The sequence below is a fragment of the Sorex araneus genome, chromosome 5 (genome assembly GCF_027595985.1).
Source record: "Sorex araneus isolate mSorAra2 chromosome 5, mSorAra2.pri, whole genome shotgun sequence".
Taxonomy (NCBI): domain Eukaryota; kingdom Metazoa; phylum Chordata; class Mammalia; order Eulipotyphla; family Soricidae; genus Sorex; species Sorex araneus.
The window spans coordinates 1,746,226-1,763,568 of NC_073306.1; the positions used below are offsets into that span (position 1 = coordinate 1,746,226).

Consider the following 17,343-nt stretch of genomic DNA (forward strand, 5'->3'; position numbering starts at 1 on the left):
AGCAGGGCCCAGGAGACAGGACGGCCAGCTGGGGGCCGCGAGCAGGACCTGACCAGACTGGTCCCGAGGCTCCATCCTGCAAGACTGTCACCCCAGACACCATGCCCACTCCGGCCTGTGCCGGGGCCGGGGCTCGGGCAGTCACGCCCCCAGGGTCTGTGCGGGGGGGGGGGGGGTCAGCCCCAGCCTGACCCTCCACCAGCAGGGGTGAGGCGGGGGAGAGGGCACAGCAGGGAGGGCACTGGCCTTGCACACGGCCAGCCCAGACTCGCCCCCCAGCCCTCCCGGGGGCTCCTCATCGCAGAGCCGGGGAAGCCCAGCACCGCGGGTGTGGACCACCCCAAAGCAACCTCCGTCCAGCGACACCCCGGCCCAGAACCACCAGGGACACGACCGTGGGTCCGTCCTCGCCCAGCACGTCGGCCCGAGTCCCCAGGGCTGGCCTCACTGCACCCAGGGCCGGGCACAGCGCCAGGCCAGCCGCCCCCGGGTCTGCTCCTGGTCCCAGATCCTGACCCTGGGTCAGGGTCCCCATCCCGGGTCCCCGGGGGCTCCGCTCGCCAGTGCCCTGCTCAGGACACCGGCCACCCCCTGGGGGAGCTTCCAGAAGTGTCTATGGAGAGCACTCAAGTCCCTCGGCACCCACGTCCCCTGCAAATGGGCACTGAGGGGCGGGTCTCTAGGGCTGGGGGGGAAGGGGCAGGACAGTCACCTTGTCCCGTGGAGGACAGTGCCCGTCTGTGACCGCGCCCGGGCCTGAGTCTCAGCAGCAGAGATGAGCCTGACTACACACGCACACTCACACACACACACACACACACACTCACACACACACTCACACACACACATCCACTCAGACACTCACAAACACACACATCCACTCACACACACATCCACTCACACACTCACAAACACACACATCTACTCACACACACATCCACTCACACATTCACATACACATCCACTCACACTCACACACACATCCACTCACACTCACACACACATCCACTCACACACACATCCACTCACACACACACCCACTCACACACTCACACACACATCCACTTACAACACACACATGCTCCCATGTACTAACATACATATCCACTCAGTCACATGCACACTCACACATGCTCTCACATGTACTCACACACTCATATACTTATACACGTACTCACACATGCACACACTCACATATACTCACACACACACACTCTCACACAGGCTTTTTTTTTTTTTTTTGCTTTTTGGGTCACATCTGGCGATGCACAGGGCTGACTCCTGGCTCTGCACTTAGGAATCACTCCTGGCAGTGCTCAGGGGACCATGTGGGATGCTGGGAATCGAACTTGGGTCGGCCGCATGCAAGGCAAACGCCCTCCCCGCTGTGGACTTTCATACACTCAGACTCACACATATACACTCACACTCCTATATGTACTCCCACACTCATTCATAACATACACCCACACACATGCACTCATACACACCACTCACATTCACACATTCACACATTTACACACACTCACGCACTGACACACATTCACGCACATTCACACACATACACTCACATTCAGACATACTCATACTCACACTCACACATACACTCACCCACACTCACAAATACACTTGTGCACCCCCCACACACACTCACATATACTCGTATTCTCACACACACACACGCACCCCGGAGAAGGGCGGAGCACCTGCCGGAGCAGCGAGTCTGGCTGGGCCCCGCCTCCCGCCTGCCCGGGAGGTGAATGCCTCAGGCGCCCGCGCAGGGAGCCGCGGGCAGGGCCCGGCCCAGTCAGTGCCGCTGGCCCTCCACAGTGGGGGTCCCCGGAAGCCCCTGGGCCAACGAGCCGGACAAGCACAGGCAGAGGGCTCAGGCCGCCCGAGCTGGGCACGCTGGCCCCATGGGCACGGGTCCCCGCTGAGCCGGGCCAGCCGGGTATCGGGACACCCCACCCCACTGCAGGTGCCAGCCAGTGCCCCCAACAGGGGGTCCGGCCCGGCCGCTGAGAGAGGCGTCTGGCCAACAGCCTGTCCCTGGGCAGTGCCCCTGGCCTTGGCGGGCACAGCGCCAGGCCCGGTGTCCTGCCCCAGGGCGTCAGCCTCTCTGGAAACGGGGGGCCGCGGGCCCTGCCAGCAGGGCAAACGGGCCAGCAGCCCAGACCCAGCAGGGGTGGGCTCTGACAGGCCCCCCTAATCGCCTCAGTTTCCCTAAAGTGGGCCTGAACCGGGAGCTCACCCAGTTCCGGCTCCCGGGGCGAAGGTCCCAGTGCAAGGCCCACCCAGGTGGGGTGGGCGGAGGAGCGAGCAGGACCAGCAGGGGCAGCCCCCCCCCCAGACCCCAGCCCCGCCCTGCTGGGTGGAGCCGGGGGGCTGGGGCCACTCGGGGCCTGAGGCCTGAGTCAGAGCCCCCTCCGTGCTCTCGGGCACCCCCAGGGCGACGCGGCCCCTCGGAGACCGAGCAGAGGAAGGCCGAGAGGCCCCAGAGGGCGGGGTGGGCCCACCCAGGGGACCAAGGCTGCGCCCCCACAGGCCACAGGCCCAGGGCCGGGAAGCGTCTGCCCCAGGGGCCGGGGGCTCGGCTGTACCCCCATACTCGGCTCTCCGCAGGGCTCCACAATGCCGTCCTCGAACCCGGGCTCCAGGCACAGGGAAGGCCAGAGCTGGGGCGTCCGCACTGAGCTGTGCGAGTCCCCCCGCAGCCCCCAGCAGTGTCCCCTCGCGGGCGACTCCGGGCCGTGCCCCACCCGCCTCTCGCCCCACAGCCGGGCTCCCGCCTTCAGGAGGGGCGGAGCGTGGGGAGCCCCAGACCACCCCTGCCGCCGCCCCTCGCCCCCGTCCAGCCGGGCACAGGGCAGCCTGCGGCGCCCCGAAAAACAGAAACGCCACCGCGGGGGCTGGTCGGGGCACAGGGCGGAGGGGCTGGTTTTCGGGTTGGGGGGAGCAGAGACGAGGCTCGGGGCCACACCTGGCCTGCACTCGGGGGTCACCCCCCTGGGGTGCCGGAAGCACAGAGGGTGCCCGGGGTCACGCACTCTCCAAAGGGATTGCTTCGGTCTGTGCCCGGCCGAGGCCTCACCGAGCAGTGCTCAGGGCTCAGGCCCGGGTCAGCGGCGGGCGGGGGGCCTGAGGCCACTTGAGCCTTTCTCCGCCTGTAGGCGAAAGGGCAGGGGTCCCGGGGCAGGGGAGGGGGAGCAGGGGACACGAGGCTCGAGAGGACACGCCCCGGCTGGCACCCCCGCCGGCACCCACCTCGTTGAAGACGATCCTGGGCGGTGACCCCGGCAGCGGCTGGACCGGCCTCTCTGCTGTCCTCCATGTCCTCCCGAAGAAGTGCCGGTAGGCGACATCAAACAGTGACACGCGCAGGTGACAGCGCACATCGGACAGCGCCTCCAGCACGCCCTGGGGACACAGGTCACAGCCGCCGCCCTTGAGCCCGGACAGACAGACGGGCGGACAGACGGAGGGTGGGGCCTGAGCCCCAGGGCAGCGGCCCCTTCTGACCATCAGAGCACCTGGTCCGCGAGGGGCCGGGGTCACCCTCAGACACCCCCCGACTCGTCCCGGCTCAGAGCCCACAGGCCTGGGCCGCAGAGAAACATCTCGGGGGTTACAAGCTGCCGGAAAGCACCACAGACCAGAACCCGCAGCTCGTCCCGGCCCCCCGCCCGGGACCCCCAAGGCCCAGGCAGACACGGCCCACCCGGACCTGCGCACCCCCAAATCTCTCCAGGCTCCTCCCCACACCCCACACTGCTCCACAGCGGGGCCCTCACAGCCCTCTCCCCCTCACACATGTTCCAGACCCCTCACGCATGTTCCAGACCCTCTTATCCATGTTCCAGACCCCCTCATGCATGTTCCAGACCCTCTCATGCATGTTCCAGACCCCCTCATGCATGTTCCAGACCCTCTCATGCATGTTCCAGACCCCTCACACATGTTCCAAGACCCTCTTATGCATGTTCCAGACCCTCTCATGCATGTTCCAGACTCTCACACATGTTCCAGACCCCCACACATGTTCCAGACCCCCACGCATGTTCCAGACCCCCTCACACATGTTCCAGACCCCCTCATGCATGTTCCAGACCTTCACACATGTTCCAGACCCCCTCATGCATGTTCCAGACCCCCTCACATGTTCCAGATCCCCTCATGCATGTTCCAGACCCCCTCACGCATGTTCCAGACCCCCTCACATATATTCTCAGACCCTCACCTATATTCTTGGACTCCTCACATCTGCTCTCAGATTTCCTCACGCATGTTCTCGGGCCCGCACATATGTTCTCAGAGCCCCTCACACATGTTCTGGGACCCCTCTCACGCATGTCCTCAGGCCCCCCATGCATATTTTCAGACTGCCTCACGCACGTTTCCCCCCTCCCCAGGCGTGAACACGTCTTCCCACCCAGAGCTGTCCTGGGTCCCCGGCTCTGCCCCGTGCAGGGGGCCCCGAGTCAGAGACCGCCGGCCGGGTGCATGAGGGGCCGGGCACCCAGACGCGGTCCGCGGGGCTGGCTGCAGGCTGGGAGCAGGGCGCGGGGCCGGGCGCGGCCCCCCTGCACCCCAGCTCGGCCTCTGACCCTGCGCTGGGCCCGGCCGCCTGCTGAGCTGGCAGGTCCCCGTGCTGACGGGACACTCTGCCCGGCCGGCCCAGGCTCGGGGGACCCGCGGATAAACAAGCGCAAATCGATGGCGCCGCGGTGGCGGGGGGGGGGGGGGGGGGGCCGGGGGGGGCTCACCTGAGTGGCGGGCGGGGCCTCGAGCAACTTGAGGAGGCAGAGGAAGCCCCGGGACGCCTTGGGCGGCTGGCGCAGCCTCTGGGGGTGGGGGGGCACCAGCGCGTGCTGCTCCAACGCCCGCTGCCACTCGCCCATCCTGCAGCGGTGGGCGGGGGCATCAGCCGGACACGGCTCCGAGGCGGTCACCACCCCCCGCCCAGCCCGGGACCCCCAGCCCTCCCCCGGCACACGTGCCCACCTGACTCCAGGGCCTCAGCCTCCTTCAGCTCAGGTCTGGGGGCAGCAGCCTGGGCGCTGCGGCTGTCGGGGAGGGGACAGCGGGGGCAGCTCAGAGCCGTGACCCTGAGCCCCGACCCCCACTGGTCTGCCGGGAGGGACACACGGGCCTCCTGCCAGCTCTGCCCCAGCCCTGCGCAGACCCGAGACAGACGGGCACACGGGTGGGAGAAAGCAAGGACACGCCCAGGGCACCAGCTCACGGCGACACAACGGCCAGTTGCCCAGGGCAACTGAGTCCCCACAGTGTCCTGTGGTCACTGCCGGCCCCCACTGCTGGGGCGGCTTCCCGGCGACCAGGCTCCACAGGACACGAACCTCCAGCCAGCGGCCCCTTCCCGGCACCCCCAAGCGTGAGCCCGGGCCCCAATAAGGCTGGACCCTGGGCCCCAGCAAACACAGGCCCTCGAGGGTGGCAGGTATGGGGGGGGCGCAGACCCCTGAGGGTCCCCAAGGTCGCATCAAGGGTGCCGCCCAGCAGAGCTCGGACCCGGCTTAGAGCCCAGCCCCGCGCTCCAGACACGCTGGGTCACAGACAGACACCCGGTAGCCCACAGCGCCGCGGCCTCGAAAACCTGAGACCGAGACCTATGCCCGGTGTGAAGCCCAGAACCAGGAGCGCGCCCCTCCCGGCACCTGGGCGGTGAGACGCGGCACCGGGAGCTTCCCAAGGGAGCAGGGCGGGGGCTCCACCAAAAGGCTGCCCTCCCGGCCCACTCAGAGAGGACCCCCGAGGGAACTCAGGCCCAAACACACCAGCATGAGCTGAGTACATGCATGCACACACGCACACGTACACACATGCAACACCCATGCACATACACCCGCACACACATGCATGCGCACACGCATACACGCACACATACACCCTTGTTCCACAGACCAAAGCTGGTTTTCATTTAAAGAAAACGTCCTGGGGCAGGGGGGCAGGAGAGACGGTCCAGTGTCAGGTCCACGCAGCAGCGGACCCTGGCTTGGTCCCAGCACCACCTACGCCCCCACCCCCCCCCGCCGCCAAGCTGTCCTGGGCAACTCCTGAGCAGGCGTGGCCCGAATCCCCCACGCAAAGAACATATAACAGGTTCACCAGTCACTCCTTTTACTGTCCGGGGTCCACCCGGCGACGCGCAGGGCTCACTCCTGGCGGTGCTCGGGAATGCCAGGGACCGAGCACGGGCCAGCCGAGTGCTGCACCTTCTCTCTGGCCCCTCTGCTGTGCTTTTTCAGTGACTACGACTGTGGGCCTTCTGTTTTCATTTCTCCTGGGGTTAGACCACAAAGTTCCCCAAGGCCCCCCGGTAAAGCGGTCTGCGGCCGAGACGCCCGGGACAGCTGTCCTATGGGGGCTGGGGAGGGACCCCGGGGAGACAGCCCCCAGCGACGGCAGCGGGACCAGGGATCCGGCCCCCTCCCCAGCTGCAGGGGTCAGGGGCGGGCTCAGGGGCTCAGGGCCTGCAGGAGTGACAGGCAGGGAATGCACTGGGCTGCGGGGGAGGCACAAGGGACTCTGTTCCGGGTCCTCGCAACACCAGGTGCCCCTGCAGTGCTCGTCGGAGCAAGTCCTGCTGTCCCGTGACATGAGGGGGCCGGCAGGAGGCCCCTGAAGCTAGATGCCCAGGCCAGGTGTGGCAGGGACGGAGCCCAGCGGCCAAGGAGGGCTGGAGCAGGAACCCAGAGCCCCTCTAAGCTCCTCACCAAGTGCCCTCAGATGCGAAGGGCGCCGGTGCCCGCGCGGGGTGCTGCTGCTGCAGCTCCACCCGCAAACGGGCACCCAGAACCAGGTCCGCCCGGGACCAGCGCTGCGGTCCAGCCTCCCAGGAAGTCCAGCGGCGGCCGGTAGGGGGCGCGGCGAGCGGACACTCCGCAGCTAGGGAGGCTGAGGTCCGGGGGCAGCCGCTGGCCAGGCAAAGGGGCGGCCTGGCCAGGAGCTGCCCCGCGCAGGGGAGTCCCCTTGCCAGCACTGCACAGGACCTGGACTGTCGGGCAAAGCCCGGGGGAGCCTTCCGGGGAGCGGGTGGGAGGCAAGCGCTGGACCGGGCTCCGGCCGCCCAGAGTGGCCGGTGGGCACCGCCTGGGAGCCTGCGGACGGGCCCGGGCCGGACCACAGTCTGCGGCACTTGCTGGCCCTGACCCGCCCCCGTGGGTCTCAAGCAAGCCAGGACCGTGCGCGCGGGGGTAGGGGGTGGGCGCTGGGGTGGGCAGCGAGGCTGTGAGCGGGCCAGCGAGGGCAGGTGGGGACAGGCACCCCGGGAGGGGCCGGCGGCGGGAGGGGACACGCGGGGGGACAGGCGCCGGCGGGGGGCAGAGCTGAAGGGCCGGCCCAGGCGCCATCCCCGCGGGGACCCCCGGGAAAGGCCGCGCAAGGGGCCGGGACTGCTCCGGGCGGGGGGCAGCCACGCGGGCGGGGGTCGGGCCGGCCGCGCCGCCCCGGAGCCCCGGCCCCGCCCCGCCCCGCGGGCCGCGTTACCTAGGAGACGGCGGGTCCGGCCGCGTGCGGCCCGGCGAGGACCGACGTCCCCGGGAGCGCCCGCGACGCCGCAGGGCCGCACGGGAGGGGCGCAGCGCGGGCCGCGGGGTCCCGCCGCCCCGAGAAGCCCCTCGGCGGCCCGGCCCGCCGCGCCCCGCCCCGCGCCCCGACGTCACGCGGGGGCCAATCAGAGCCCGAGTCGGCGGCTCGGCTCGGCCTGCGCCGGCCAATCGGCGGAGCGGCGGGCCCGGGCCGATTCGCGTGAGCGGCGACCCCGACAGCCAACGGGAGCGCGGCCGGCGGACGAGCCGGCCAATGGGAGGCGGCCGGGGGCGTGGCCGCGGGCGTCCCACGAGGTGAGGCTGCTGCGGGCGGAACCTGGCGGCGCGATTCGGGGGCGCCCGGGCGGCGGGAGCGGGGCGGGAAGGAAGATCCGGAGCGGGCAGGGGATCCGGAGCCCGCGCCCCCAGGTGAGTGGCCCGCGGCCCGCCGCCCCGCGCCCCCCGGCCGCGCCGGGCCCGGCCCCCGCGCGCGCCGCCCCCGCGCCCCCGCGCCCCCGCGCGCCCGCGCGCCCACCCACCGCAGCCCACCCGGTTCCGCCCGCCCGTCCGCCCGCAGCAGCCCGCCCGGTTCCGCCCGGCCCTCTACCCCGTCGCCCCCCGCCCGGCCGCCCGCCCCCCGCAGCCCACCCGGTTCCGCCCGGCCCGCCCCCCGCAGCCCACCCGGTTCCGCCGGCCCGCTGCCCCGTCGCCCTCCGCCCGGTTCCGCCCGGCCCGGCCGCCCGCCCTCCGCAGCCCGCCCGGCCCGCTGCCCCGCGGCCCCCCACCCTGGCGTGCCCCTAGGGACCTTGACCCCCGCCGCGCGCGCCGCATCCCCGCGCCCCGGCCTCCAGCCCGCCCGCCCTGCAGCCCCGGCCCGGAGGCGGCCGGGAGGGACCGGCAGGACCCCCAGGGGACCCCGCGGCACCCCTGCCGCCTCGCGCCTGGCCACGGCGCCCTCCCACCCCGCCCCCACTTCCCCTGTCAGCCTCACTTGGTGATTCAGCATTTTGGGGGTTGGTAACTTTCTTTGCTCCCCGCACGGCCGGGCCGCGGGTCTGGGCGGTGGTCGCGGGTGGGCTCGGGCGGGGGGATGCCCCTGCGCCTCTGCCGCCAGCCACATCCCCGGGCCGCGAGCAGAGCGGGGGAAGCGGCCTCGCGGGTATGGAAATTAATGCATCACCGGGGACGCGTCCAGGTCACCGCGGGCCCCTGCCTGGCCGGCCTCACCTCTCCCTGCAACTTCTCTCCCCGGGGAAACGCCAGCCAGCCCCTCCCTGCTCGCGGGCAGCCCCCTGCGCGGGCGGCTGGGCGGGGAGGGGGCTGCGCAGGGCAGCGCGCACCCCCAGCCTGCACCCCCAGCCTGCGGTGGGGGGCTTCTTCCTGCCGGGCCGCAGGACGGGGGTCCCGAGCAGGAGACCAGGTCTCGGGTGCTCAGATCCCTTTTCGGTCTGGGGGCTCTGCAGCACCAGCGAGCGAGGGTCGGTCGTGGCCGGCTGCGGGCGGGTGGAGGCAGCGGCTCTGCACTGTGATTTGGCACTTTGGGGCGGGCGGGAGGAGGCCCCTGAGAGTTTCCTGTTTGTGGGCGCGGGCCCTGGTAACGGCAGAGTCTGGGGAGCGGGTCTCGGGGGCCCCGTGCCGGAGGTCAGGGAGCAGCCGTGGGGACTGTCCCGCAGTGCCCACAGCCCCGCCGTGGAGGCGTGAGGGGGGCCCAGAAGTGGGGGGTTCCGCCTTGGGGGGAAGATGCCCCCCACAGAACATTCTGGGTGCTGCCCTCTTGGCGCCCTCCCCCCCCCCCGCCCCGTAAGGACACAGCCGGCAGAGGGGCCACCTGGAGGCCCAGGGAAGCTGGAGGGGGAGATGGGCCCCCGGGAGACAGCCCCGTCCCCCACAGGTGCTGGCTGGAATATGCCGGCTCTGAGGACATGGGGTCCCCCACTTCGTCACTGGGGGGAGGCCCAGGGGGTCCTTTCGTGGGGTGACCGGGAGGACAGGGACAGAGCCCTTCCCTGCGCAGACACTGGGGAGGAGATAACGGGAACAGGAGAAGCCCGGGGAGATGTCCTGCCCCCACCCCCCCCCCCCCCGTCCTGCTCACCTCCCCGTCCTTCCCCCCACCCCCGCCCCGTCCTGCCCTGCACCCCCGCCCGTCCCACCCAGGTGCCGGCTCTGTCTGCCCGGCCTCAGTGGACAGTGTCCTCCCATCCCCTAGGCGCACGCCGAGCTCGGCGGCTCTCCCAGCCCTGCAGGGCAGTGTCCAGTCCCCCGAGGGCCCCGGCTCACCCCGATGCCCAGCTCTGTGCCCATCTCAGCTCATGCCCCGGCCCTGCCCAGCCCCCACTCAGGCCGCCTCCCTGCCCCCCTGTCCCCGCACTGCAGCCCAGCCCGGGGCCTCGCCCCAACTGGGCCTGGATCTCGGCCTTGAGACCCCCCTTCCTGCGGCAGCTAAGACCCTCTCACGCCCCTGGCGGGCAGTGCCCTCTGGATGGCACCCTGCGAGCTGTCCCCCCACCGGCCACGTCTGCTCCTGTACACGGGTGCCCTCGGGCGGCCAGGTGTCACCCCAGACGGGGCAGGGGGGGCAGAGCTCACAGGCCGGCGGGGTCTGCTTAGGAGGAGCTGTCCAGTGTCCATGCACCGCCCGTGCAGTCCAGCACAGAAGGACCTAGAATGCCGCCTCCCTGGAGTTCATGCCGGCTGGGTCGAACTCGGGGCCTGACCCGTGCGGGGCACAGGGACCCTGACCACTGTCCCTCTCCTGTGTGTGCTCGGTCAGGGAGGGTCGTGGAGACAGGGCGGGCACCTAGGGCCAGCACCCCCGCCGGCGGCGCTGGACACGCGGTCCAGGTGTGCGGTCCAGCTCCGGCATGGACAGGCTGGCCGGGTCTCTTTGGGGCACCAGGTCCCCGTGTGCGGAGCAAGAAGCAGGAGCCCAGGGCGCATGGCAGGGGACGGGGGGAGGGGCGGCCCGTGGTGCCCGCTCAGCTGCTTGCTCTGGGGGGCACTGGGGCTCGAGTGCAGGAGCCAGAGACCCCCCCCGTTGCATGAGCTCCTGGTCCCCACGCGGTGGCCTGCGAGGGCAGCGCCCTTCTCTGTCCCTTCGTGTTCTGGGCTCAGCGCGGCAGGCCGGCGCGTGGGGGGCCTGGAGGGGCCCCTCCAGTCCCCGGCTTGGGTTCCCAGCTCCTCCCGCCCTCAGACCCCCCGTCCCCGTTGCCTCTGCACAGACAGCCTGCGGCCTCCAGCCAGGCCCCTGTTCCCCCCACGGCCACAGTGAGGCCGGGTCCCTGCCAGCAGGGGTCCAGGCGGCGGGCCAGGGCAGGACACACCAGAATCAGAACCAGATCCAGCCCAACTGCCCCTCCGCAGGAGCACGGGGCCACAGAGCAGAGACCCCCGGACAGGGGCCCCCACAGGCAGCGGCCACACAGACACGGGGCACTCAGCGGCCGGGGGCCCACCCCAAGGACAGTCTCACCCTCCTGAGCAGCCCCCGCACCAGAGTGGGGGTCACCCGCCACCCCGGGCAGGGGGCGCCAGGCGGCTCCCTCCCTCACTGGCCTAAAAAGTGGGTCCTGAAGAGCCCCCGGCCTCAGGGCACAGGTCACGGGCGAGGGACATCGGACACGAGGGCCAGTACCCAGTGTCCACAGACACAGGCCAGTACCCCACGTCCACAGGTGTAGAGCAGTGCCCGGTGTCCACGGGCGAGTGCAGGGCAGTGCCTAGTGTCCGTGGGCGCGTGGTGGACGGTGCCCGTGTCCGCAGGCGCGTGGTGGACGGGTCAGGTTTTGCCGCCCACCTTCAGGCGGGCCCACGGAGGGTCAGGGGTCACGGTGAGGCCGGGGCCTGTCCGGCCCCCCACGAAGATGCCCTCTGCCTCCCCTCCCGGGCGGGGGCTGGGGGGCCTCCCACACGGCTGCACCCCCAGGCGATCGGGGTGCAGCTGGGAGGCTTGTGGGGGAGACGTTTCTCGCGCCCTCCCACGGCCTGGTAACCATGGCAATGGGGGAGCCGCGCGGCCCGGCCACCTGCTGGGCTTACCAGGCTGAGGCTGGCGCCCGGTGACAGTGGGGGGACAGGCCTCGCCCACGCCCCACCCCCAGGCTGCACCCCTCGTCTCCTGAAGCCCCCTGGGGGCCAGGGGAGGCGTAGCTAGCCTGTCACCGGGCCACTGTCATGTCCACCGTGCTGGCCCTCCCCCTGCGCCCAGTGGCCATCCCGCACGTGGGGCCACTCCGCACCGCCCCGCGCCCGCACCTTGAGCCACGGCAGGCGGGCACCGCCCCCTCGGGCCAGCAGGGGGCGCTCTGCCACACCCGAGTCTCTGGGGCCCCTGGCTTGGGGTGCTCGAACCCCGCCAAGGCAGCCCCCCAAGCCACTCAGCCTGAGCTCAGCCCTTCCACAGACCCTCTCCTGGTGGTGTTGGGGGGTCCGTGCAGCCCCCGATTGAACCCAGGCGTCCTGCCGGCAGCGTCCGGTCAGCCCGTCCCGGGGGGTGCGAGGGCCGGAGGGACAGCCCCGTTCTCTCGGGCCCCTCAGGCTGTGGGGGCCCCAGGAGCCGTGGCCCCTGGCGGGCCGTGGGGCTTCACGCCTGGGCCGTCCCCGGGGCACGGTCTGCCGGCGGGCAGCGGGCAGGGGCACCAGCTGTGCCGCACACCAGGCCCCTCCCCCGCTCAGCCCGGCACCCGGGCACCCAGGACGGCGCTCCTGGCGCTGGGGCCGCCTGATTATGCAGAGAGAGAGAGCGCCGTCCCTGCCAGGCCGTCCCCGCGCCACATGGCCCGTTCCCGGGTGCAGGTGGCGGAGGGCCCGGCCCACGCGCAGATTCCCGGGAGCTGAGAACCCGGGGGGCGGGGGCCCGGGCGGGGGGAAGCAGCCCTTCGTTCGGCAGCGGGTGCCGCTGGTCGCCACTGAGGGGGACCGAGGGGACAAAGGTCACGTGGTGGGGGGGCAGCGAGGGGCGCGGGGTGGTCCTGGGGCCGGTGGCCTTGGCCGCGGGGAGGGTGGACGGCCGTCAGTCTCCGCTGCACCGGCCGCGGCTGCCGCCTGACCCCGTACGCCCCGAGTGCCCGCCGTGCCGGCCCCCCACTCCTGCCCCGCCCCTGGGGTCTCGGAGGACCCGACTTGCCCCAGGCGCAGCCTCCCCCAGCGGGAGCGTCTCAGCCCCTGGGGGCGTCCTGGCGCCCGCCCGGGGGTCCCTCACCTCCCGCAGGCTCGCCTGGGGCGCCCGCACACGCCTTCGTGCCCACCCAGCGCCCAACCGGGAGTGGCCCCCAAAGGCGCCCCGGCCAGGGCCTGCGCCTGACCCCTGAGCACTGCCAGGCGAGGCCAGCCCAGGAAAACACAAAGAAGCTTTTGCCCTGGGGGCGATGCCCCAGGCACCAGCAGCCCCTTCCACTTCCAGGGCCACCCCACTTGACCCTCTGACCCCAAGACCCCTGCCCTGACCTCCTCCCGGAAGCTTCTGTGTTCTCCCTCTGGTGTGATGACTTCTCGACTTGTCATTGGGTGGTTCTGCCCAACCCGGGCACAGGGGCCAGGGCGGGCCCTTCGCTTGTCACCTGACCCCTGGGGGGAGTTGTGGGGCCCCAGGGGGGGTCCCAGCAAACCTACACCCCCCCCGCCCCTCCTTTGCCTTCTGATCCCCGCACGGAACAGGGTGTGCCCCACCTAGCGGGTCACCTGGACAGCTCTTGGCGTACTCAGTCCAGCACCCCTTGGACAGCACTGGGTGTACTCAGTCCAGCACCTCGGACAGCGCTAGGCGTACTCAGTCCAGCACCTCTTGGACAGTGCTTGGCGTACTCAGTCCAGCACCCCTCGGACAGCACTAGGAGTACTCAGTCCAGCACCCCTTGGACAGTGCTTGGCGTACTCAGTCCAGCACCCCTCGTGGCCGGCGGGAGGTGTCCCCAGTGGGGAGGCCTGGGAGCCCTCCCCTCAGCATGGGGACGTGTCGGGGTGGCTTGGCTCGGGGTGTAAGCGGCTACCAGGCCCACACCCGCCCACGGGCAGAGCGGGGGCTCCCAGCACCCCGCCATGGCCCCTGCTGAGTCGGGCTCTGCGGCAGGCGCCGCTCCTGTCTGCGCGTGCTCCCCTTTTCCCTGGGTGCTCCCGCGGGTCATCCCGCAGCCCAGCTCCAGACCGCATCGCTTTGCCCCTCACGGACACCCCCAGCGCGCTGCCCTTCCACGGCCTGCACTGGGCCGTGCCCTGGGGTCGGCCGGGAGAGCTGGGGAGGGGGGCAGGGGCTGCGGCCGGAGGGGCGTCCTCGCCAGCACCCTGGGACGGGGTCCTCACCCTGTGTCCTGTTCCCGCTGACCACAGGGCGGGGGGAGGGGGGCTTTGTGCGCCCAGAGAGAGCCCAGGGGCGGTCAGCACCTCGGACAGCTCTAGCTGCCCTGAGGGCTGCTGGGGGCCGGGGCGTCGCCCCGAGTGACCCTCATCTCCCAGGAGCTGCCTTCTGGGTGCCTGAAGCGTGGCCGGGGGTCCCCCGGGGGGCCTGGGAGCCCCGTCTGCCCCAGGAGCAGCTGTGGCCTGGCGGCCTGTGGGGAAGGGCCAGCGGGACAGTCTCGGCCACCAGGGGGCACCGTGGGCTCCAAGTCCTTTGGGGAGGGGGCACCCTGCTTCCGGCAGCACCCAGCCCGCCTTGTCCTGCGACGGCGTCTCCCCGGGAGCCAGGGTGGAGGCTCCTGTGTCCACGGCTGCAGCGGCCCTGGGCTGGCGGCCACTCAGCGAAGCCCCCGCCCCGGGCCCCTGCCCGCCCCGTGAGCTCCCGCTGGACACGAAGCACAGGCCGGGGAGCCCCTGTGGGCAGTGCTCGGCCCTGGAGCCGTGCCACGAGGGCAGGACGCGTGCAGCCCCGGGCCCTGGGAGGGTGCAGACAGGACCCCCCCACGCTCACCCCCAGCCATGCCAGTGGCCCCCGCCCGGGCCCTGGGGCTGGTGAGGGGCAGGGCCACAGCGGAAGCAGAGAGAGGGACACGGGCTGAGGGGACAGCGGGGCCTCACGTGGACGGTGGGGAAAGTGGAGGCTCTGGGGGCGGGTCTCCGGCAGCGGGACCCCGGGGCCTTTGAAGAGGAAGGAGCCCACCTGGGGCGGAGGAGATGGCGGTTAGGGAAATCCTGGAGGCGACAGGAGGGAGGTGTTGGGCAGAGGCGGCAGAGGTTGGAGGTGGTGGAGGTGGCGGAGGTGACGGAGGTGGCGGAGATGGTGGAGACATTAGGTTGTGAGACGGACAAAGGTGATGGAGGTGGTGACAGTGGTGGAGGTGACGGAAGTAATAAAGATTTTTTTTATTTTTTTAATTTTACTGAATCACCATGAGATAGTTACAAGCTTTCCTGTTTGGGTTACAGTCTCACAATGATCAGACACCTGTCCCTCCCCCAGTGCACACTCCCCACCACCAATATCCCGGGTATACCCCCCTTTCCCACCCTCCCCTGCCTCCATGGCAGACACTATGCCCCATACTCTGTCTCCACTGATGGGCATCATGGCTTGCAGCACAGACACCGAGAGGTCATCATGTTTGGTCCATGATCTACTTTCAGCATCTCCCATCCCGACTGGTCCCTCCAGCCGTCATTCTCTCAGTGCTCCCTTCTCTATTCCTTCTCCCCTTCGCTCATGAAGCAGGCTTCCAGCTCTGGGGCAACCCCCCGGCCCTTGTGTCTGCCGTCCTTGGGTGTCAGCCTCGTGTGGTGCTCCCCACACTCCCCAGATGGGTGCAGCCCCTCCGCATCTGTCCCTCTCTCACTCGCCTCACTCAGCATGATGCTCCCCGGGAGTAATGAGGTCGCTGGAGGTGATGGAGATGCCGGCGGTGGCTGAGGTGACAGTGCCGTGTCCATGCTGGCCGCGGTGGGGCGAGCCCCTGCCCAGACCCCCTGGGGCCCCTCTCTGGGTGGAGCACCCGAAGGAGCACCGCTCCCGCACGGGGCTGCAGGGGACGGACGCGCTGCCGGTGGGTGGGCTTGGCGCCCGGCCCCGTCCCGCGTGCCGAGTGGGCAGGACCCCTCAGCCTGCGGCTCTCTCGCCGCCCCCGCCAGGGAGACGTGGGCCTCTCCTCTTCCGGCCCCCCGCGGGGCCCAGGGCTGCCCCGTTCCGTGGGAGGCGGTCAGGAGTGCAGGCGAGGCGGCCTCCAGGGCCCCGGCACCTCCCGGGGGGCAGCGCCACCAGGAGCACAAACACCGCGACTCTCGGCGAGGCCCGGAATAAGCGCGACAGAGTCCCCGGAAATAGCGCGGCCGCAAGGTGGGGCTCGGGGCGGCGACCCGGGGTCTCCAGCCCACGGCCAGGGGCCCTCGAGGGCCTCTGCCGTCCTCCCCCTCCCGCCCCACCCCTGCTGGACTGCGGGGCCATCTTTGACCTTGAGCGTCTGCCCCTCCCCCACCCTCCCAGGAGCCTCCCTGTGGTCCGGCTGGGGGTGCGCGAGGCCTCGGGCCAGTGTCCCAGCACCACCGGGTGGTCCCGGAGTCAGACCCGCAGCCTCGTGCCAGGAGCCGGAGCACCGGCCCCGCAGGCCCGGCCCTCGCCGTGCCCAGGCCGCCCGCCAGAGCTCGGCTCTCGGTGCCCGGAAGCCACCTCGGTCCCAACCCGCGTCCCTCGTCCTCCCAGTCTGTCCGTCTCTCGGTTCCCGCCAACCCCCCAGCGCCCGGCCCTGCGGGCGGCCACACTGGAGGGGCCTCAGGTGCCTGGGAGACGGGGGCCATTTGGAACTGAAGGTTCCTGTCACACATGCTCGGGGACCCTGTGACACGAGCCGAGGGTCCGAGTTACAGCCGAGGGTACCTGTGACAGCTGAGAGTTCATGTGGCAGCTAGGGGCTCCGTGTGACAGGAGCTGACCGTCTCCGACGGGAACTGATCATGTGACAAGTGCTGAGGGCCCCTGGGACAGGACCTGAGTATCTCTGGGACAGAATCCTAGAGTTATTTGACAGGAGCTGAGGGTCCGTGTGACAGAAACTGAGGGTCCCTGCGATTCAAGCTGCGAGCCCCCGTGACAGAAGCCGAGTGTTCGTGTGACAGGCGCTGAGGGTCTGTGTGACGGGCACTGAGGGTCTGAGTGACGGGCACTGAGGGTCTGAGTGACGGGCACTGAGGGTCGCTGTGGCAGCAAATGAGAGTCGTTGTAGAGGGGTCTGAGGTCTCAGCCCCGGTGTCTCCGAGGCTGGCCGCGGGGCGGAGTGGACGCTGCTTCCTGGCAGGGCTGAGCTGGTTGCAGCGTGTGAGGCAGACCATCCCGGCACAGTGCTCGGGGAGTCCGGGGGCGGCTCGCGGGTCAGCCCCGTTGCCTTCTGGGACAGAGCCTGGACACGGGGATGCCGCTCCCCCATCAGGGCTGTGTCCCCAGCCTGGCTCCGGGCGGCCCCCCTGTGTGCCCAGGGGCCCCAACTCCGATCCCTGGAAAGTGGGGCGATGCGTGTGCCCCTGCTCGCCCAGACACCGCCCGCGGGCCCGGCCCTGTGGGCCGTGACTTCCCTGGGCGTGTCGGGGTGGGAGGGCTGGGCCCGGGCCCCCACCCCCACCCTCTGGCCAGGCGCCCGCCCCACGCTGCCCACCGGCCCCCCGACTCACGGCCGCCCCCGGTTACATGCAGCGTCTGGGCCCCCCAAGCCTCCCCCCCGCCCATCCCCCACTTGCTCCCTCTCCCTCGGGTGCCCCGTCAGGGCCAGGCGCAGCCCCGCACCCGCCTCTGCCCAGCGGGACCCTTGGCTCGGCCCATGAGAAAGTCTCGCCCGGGCTAGGCCCCCCCGGACGGCTCTGCAGGGGCCCGGCGCGGAGGGGTTCG

At 70.7% G+C, this 17,343-nt stretch overlaps 2 protein-coding genes across 11 annotated transcripts in view; one reads left to right on the plus strand and one right to left on the minus strand.

Annotated features, from left to right (window-relative positions):
* Positions 1–8,921, minus strand: part of NPHP4 (nephrocystin 4) — a 28,350-nt gene extending 19,429 nt beyond the window's left edge. For 2 of the 7 annotated variants that reach the window (XR_008630293.1, XM_055140191.1), the window contains exons 1-4: positions 7,507–7,680; positions 5,002–5,063; positions 4,764–4,899; positions 3,265–3,417 (exon numbers count right to left, since the gene is read on the minus strand). Coding sequence is in view for 6 of the 7 variants with exons in the window: in XM_055140191.1 (XP_054996166.1) it covers positions 3,265–3,417; positions 4,764–4,898 (288 nt within the window). In the remaining variant the exon portion in view is untranslated. The other 5 variants (XM_055140193.1, XM_055140194.1, XM_055140196.1 and 2 more) reach the window with 5 other exon arrangements.
* The window catches only part of KCNAB2 (potassium voltage-gated channel subfamily A regulatory beta subunit 2), a 35,256-nt gene continuing 25,744 nt past the window's right edge, over positions 7,832–17,343 (plus strand). For 2 of the 4 annotated variants that reach the window (XM_055140200.1, XM_055140201.1), the window contains exon 1: positions 7,832–7,976. The gene's annotated coding sequence lies outside the window, so the exon portion shown is untranslated. The remainder of the gene's footprint in view (positions 7,977–17,343) is intronic. The other 2 variants (XM_055140199.1, XM_055140198.1) reach the window with 2 other exon arrangements.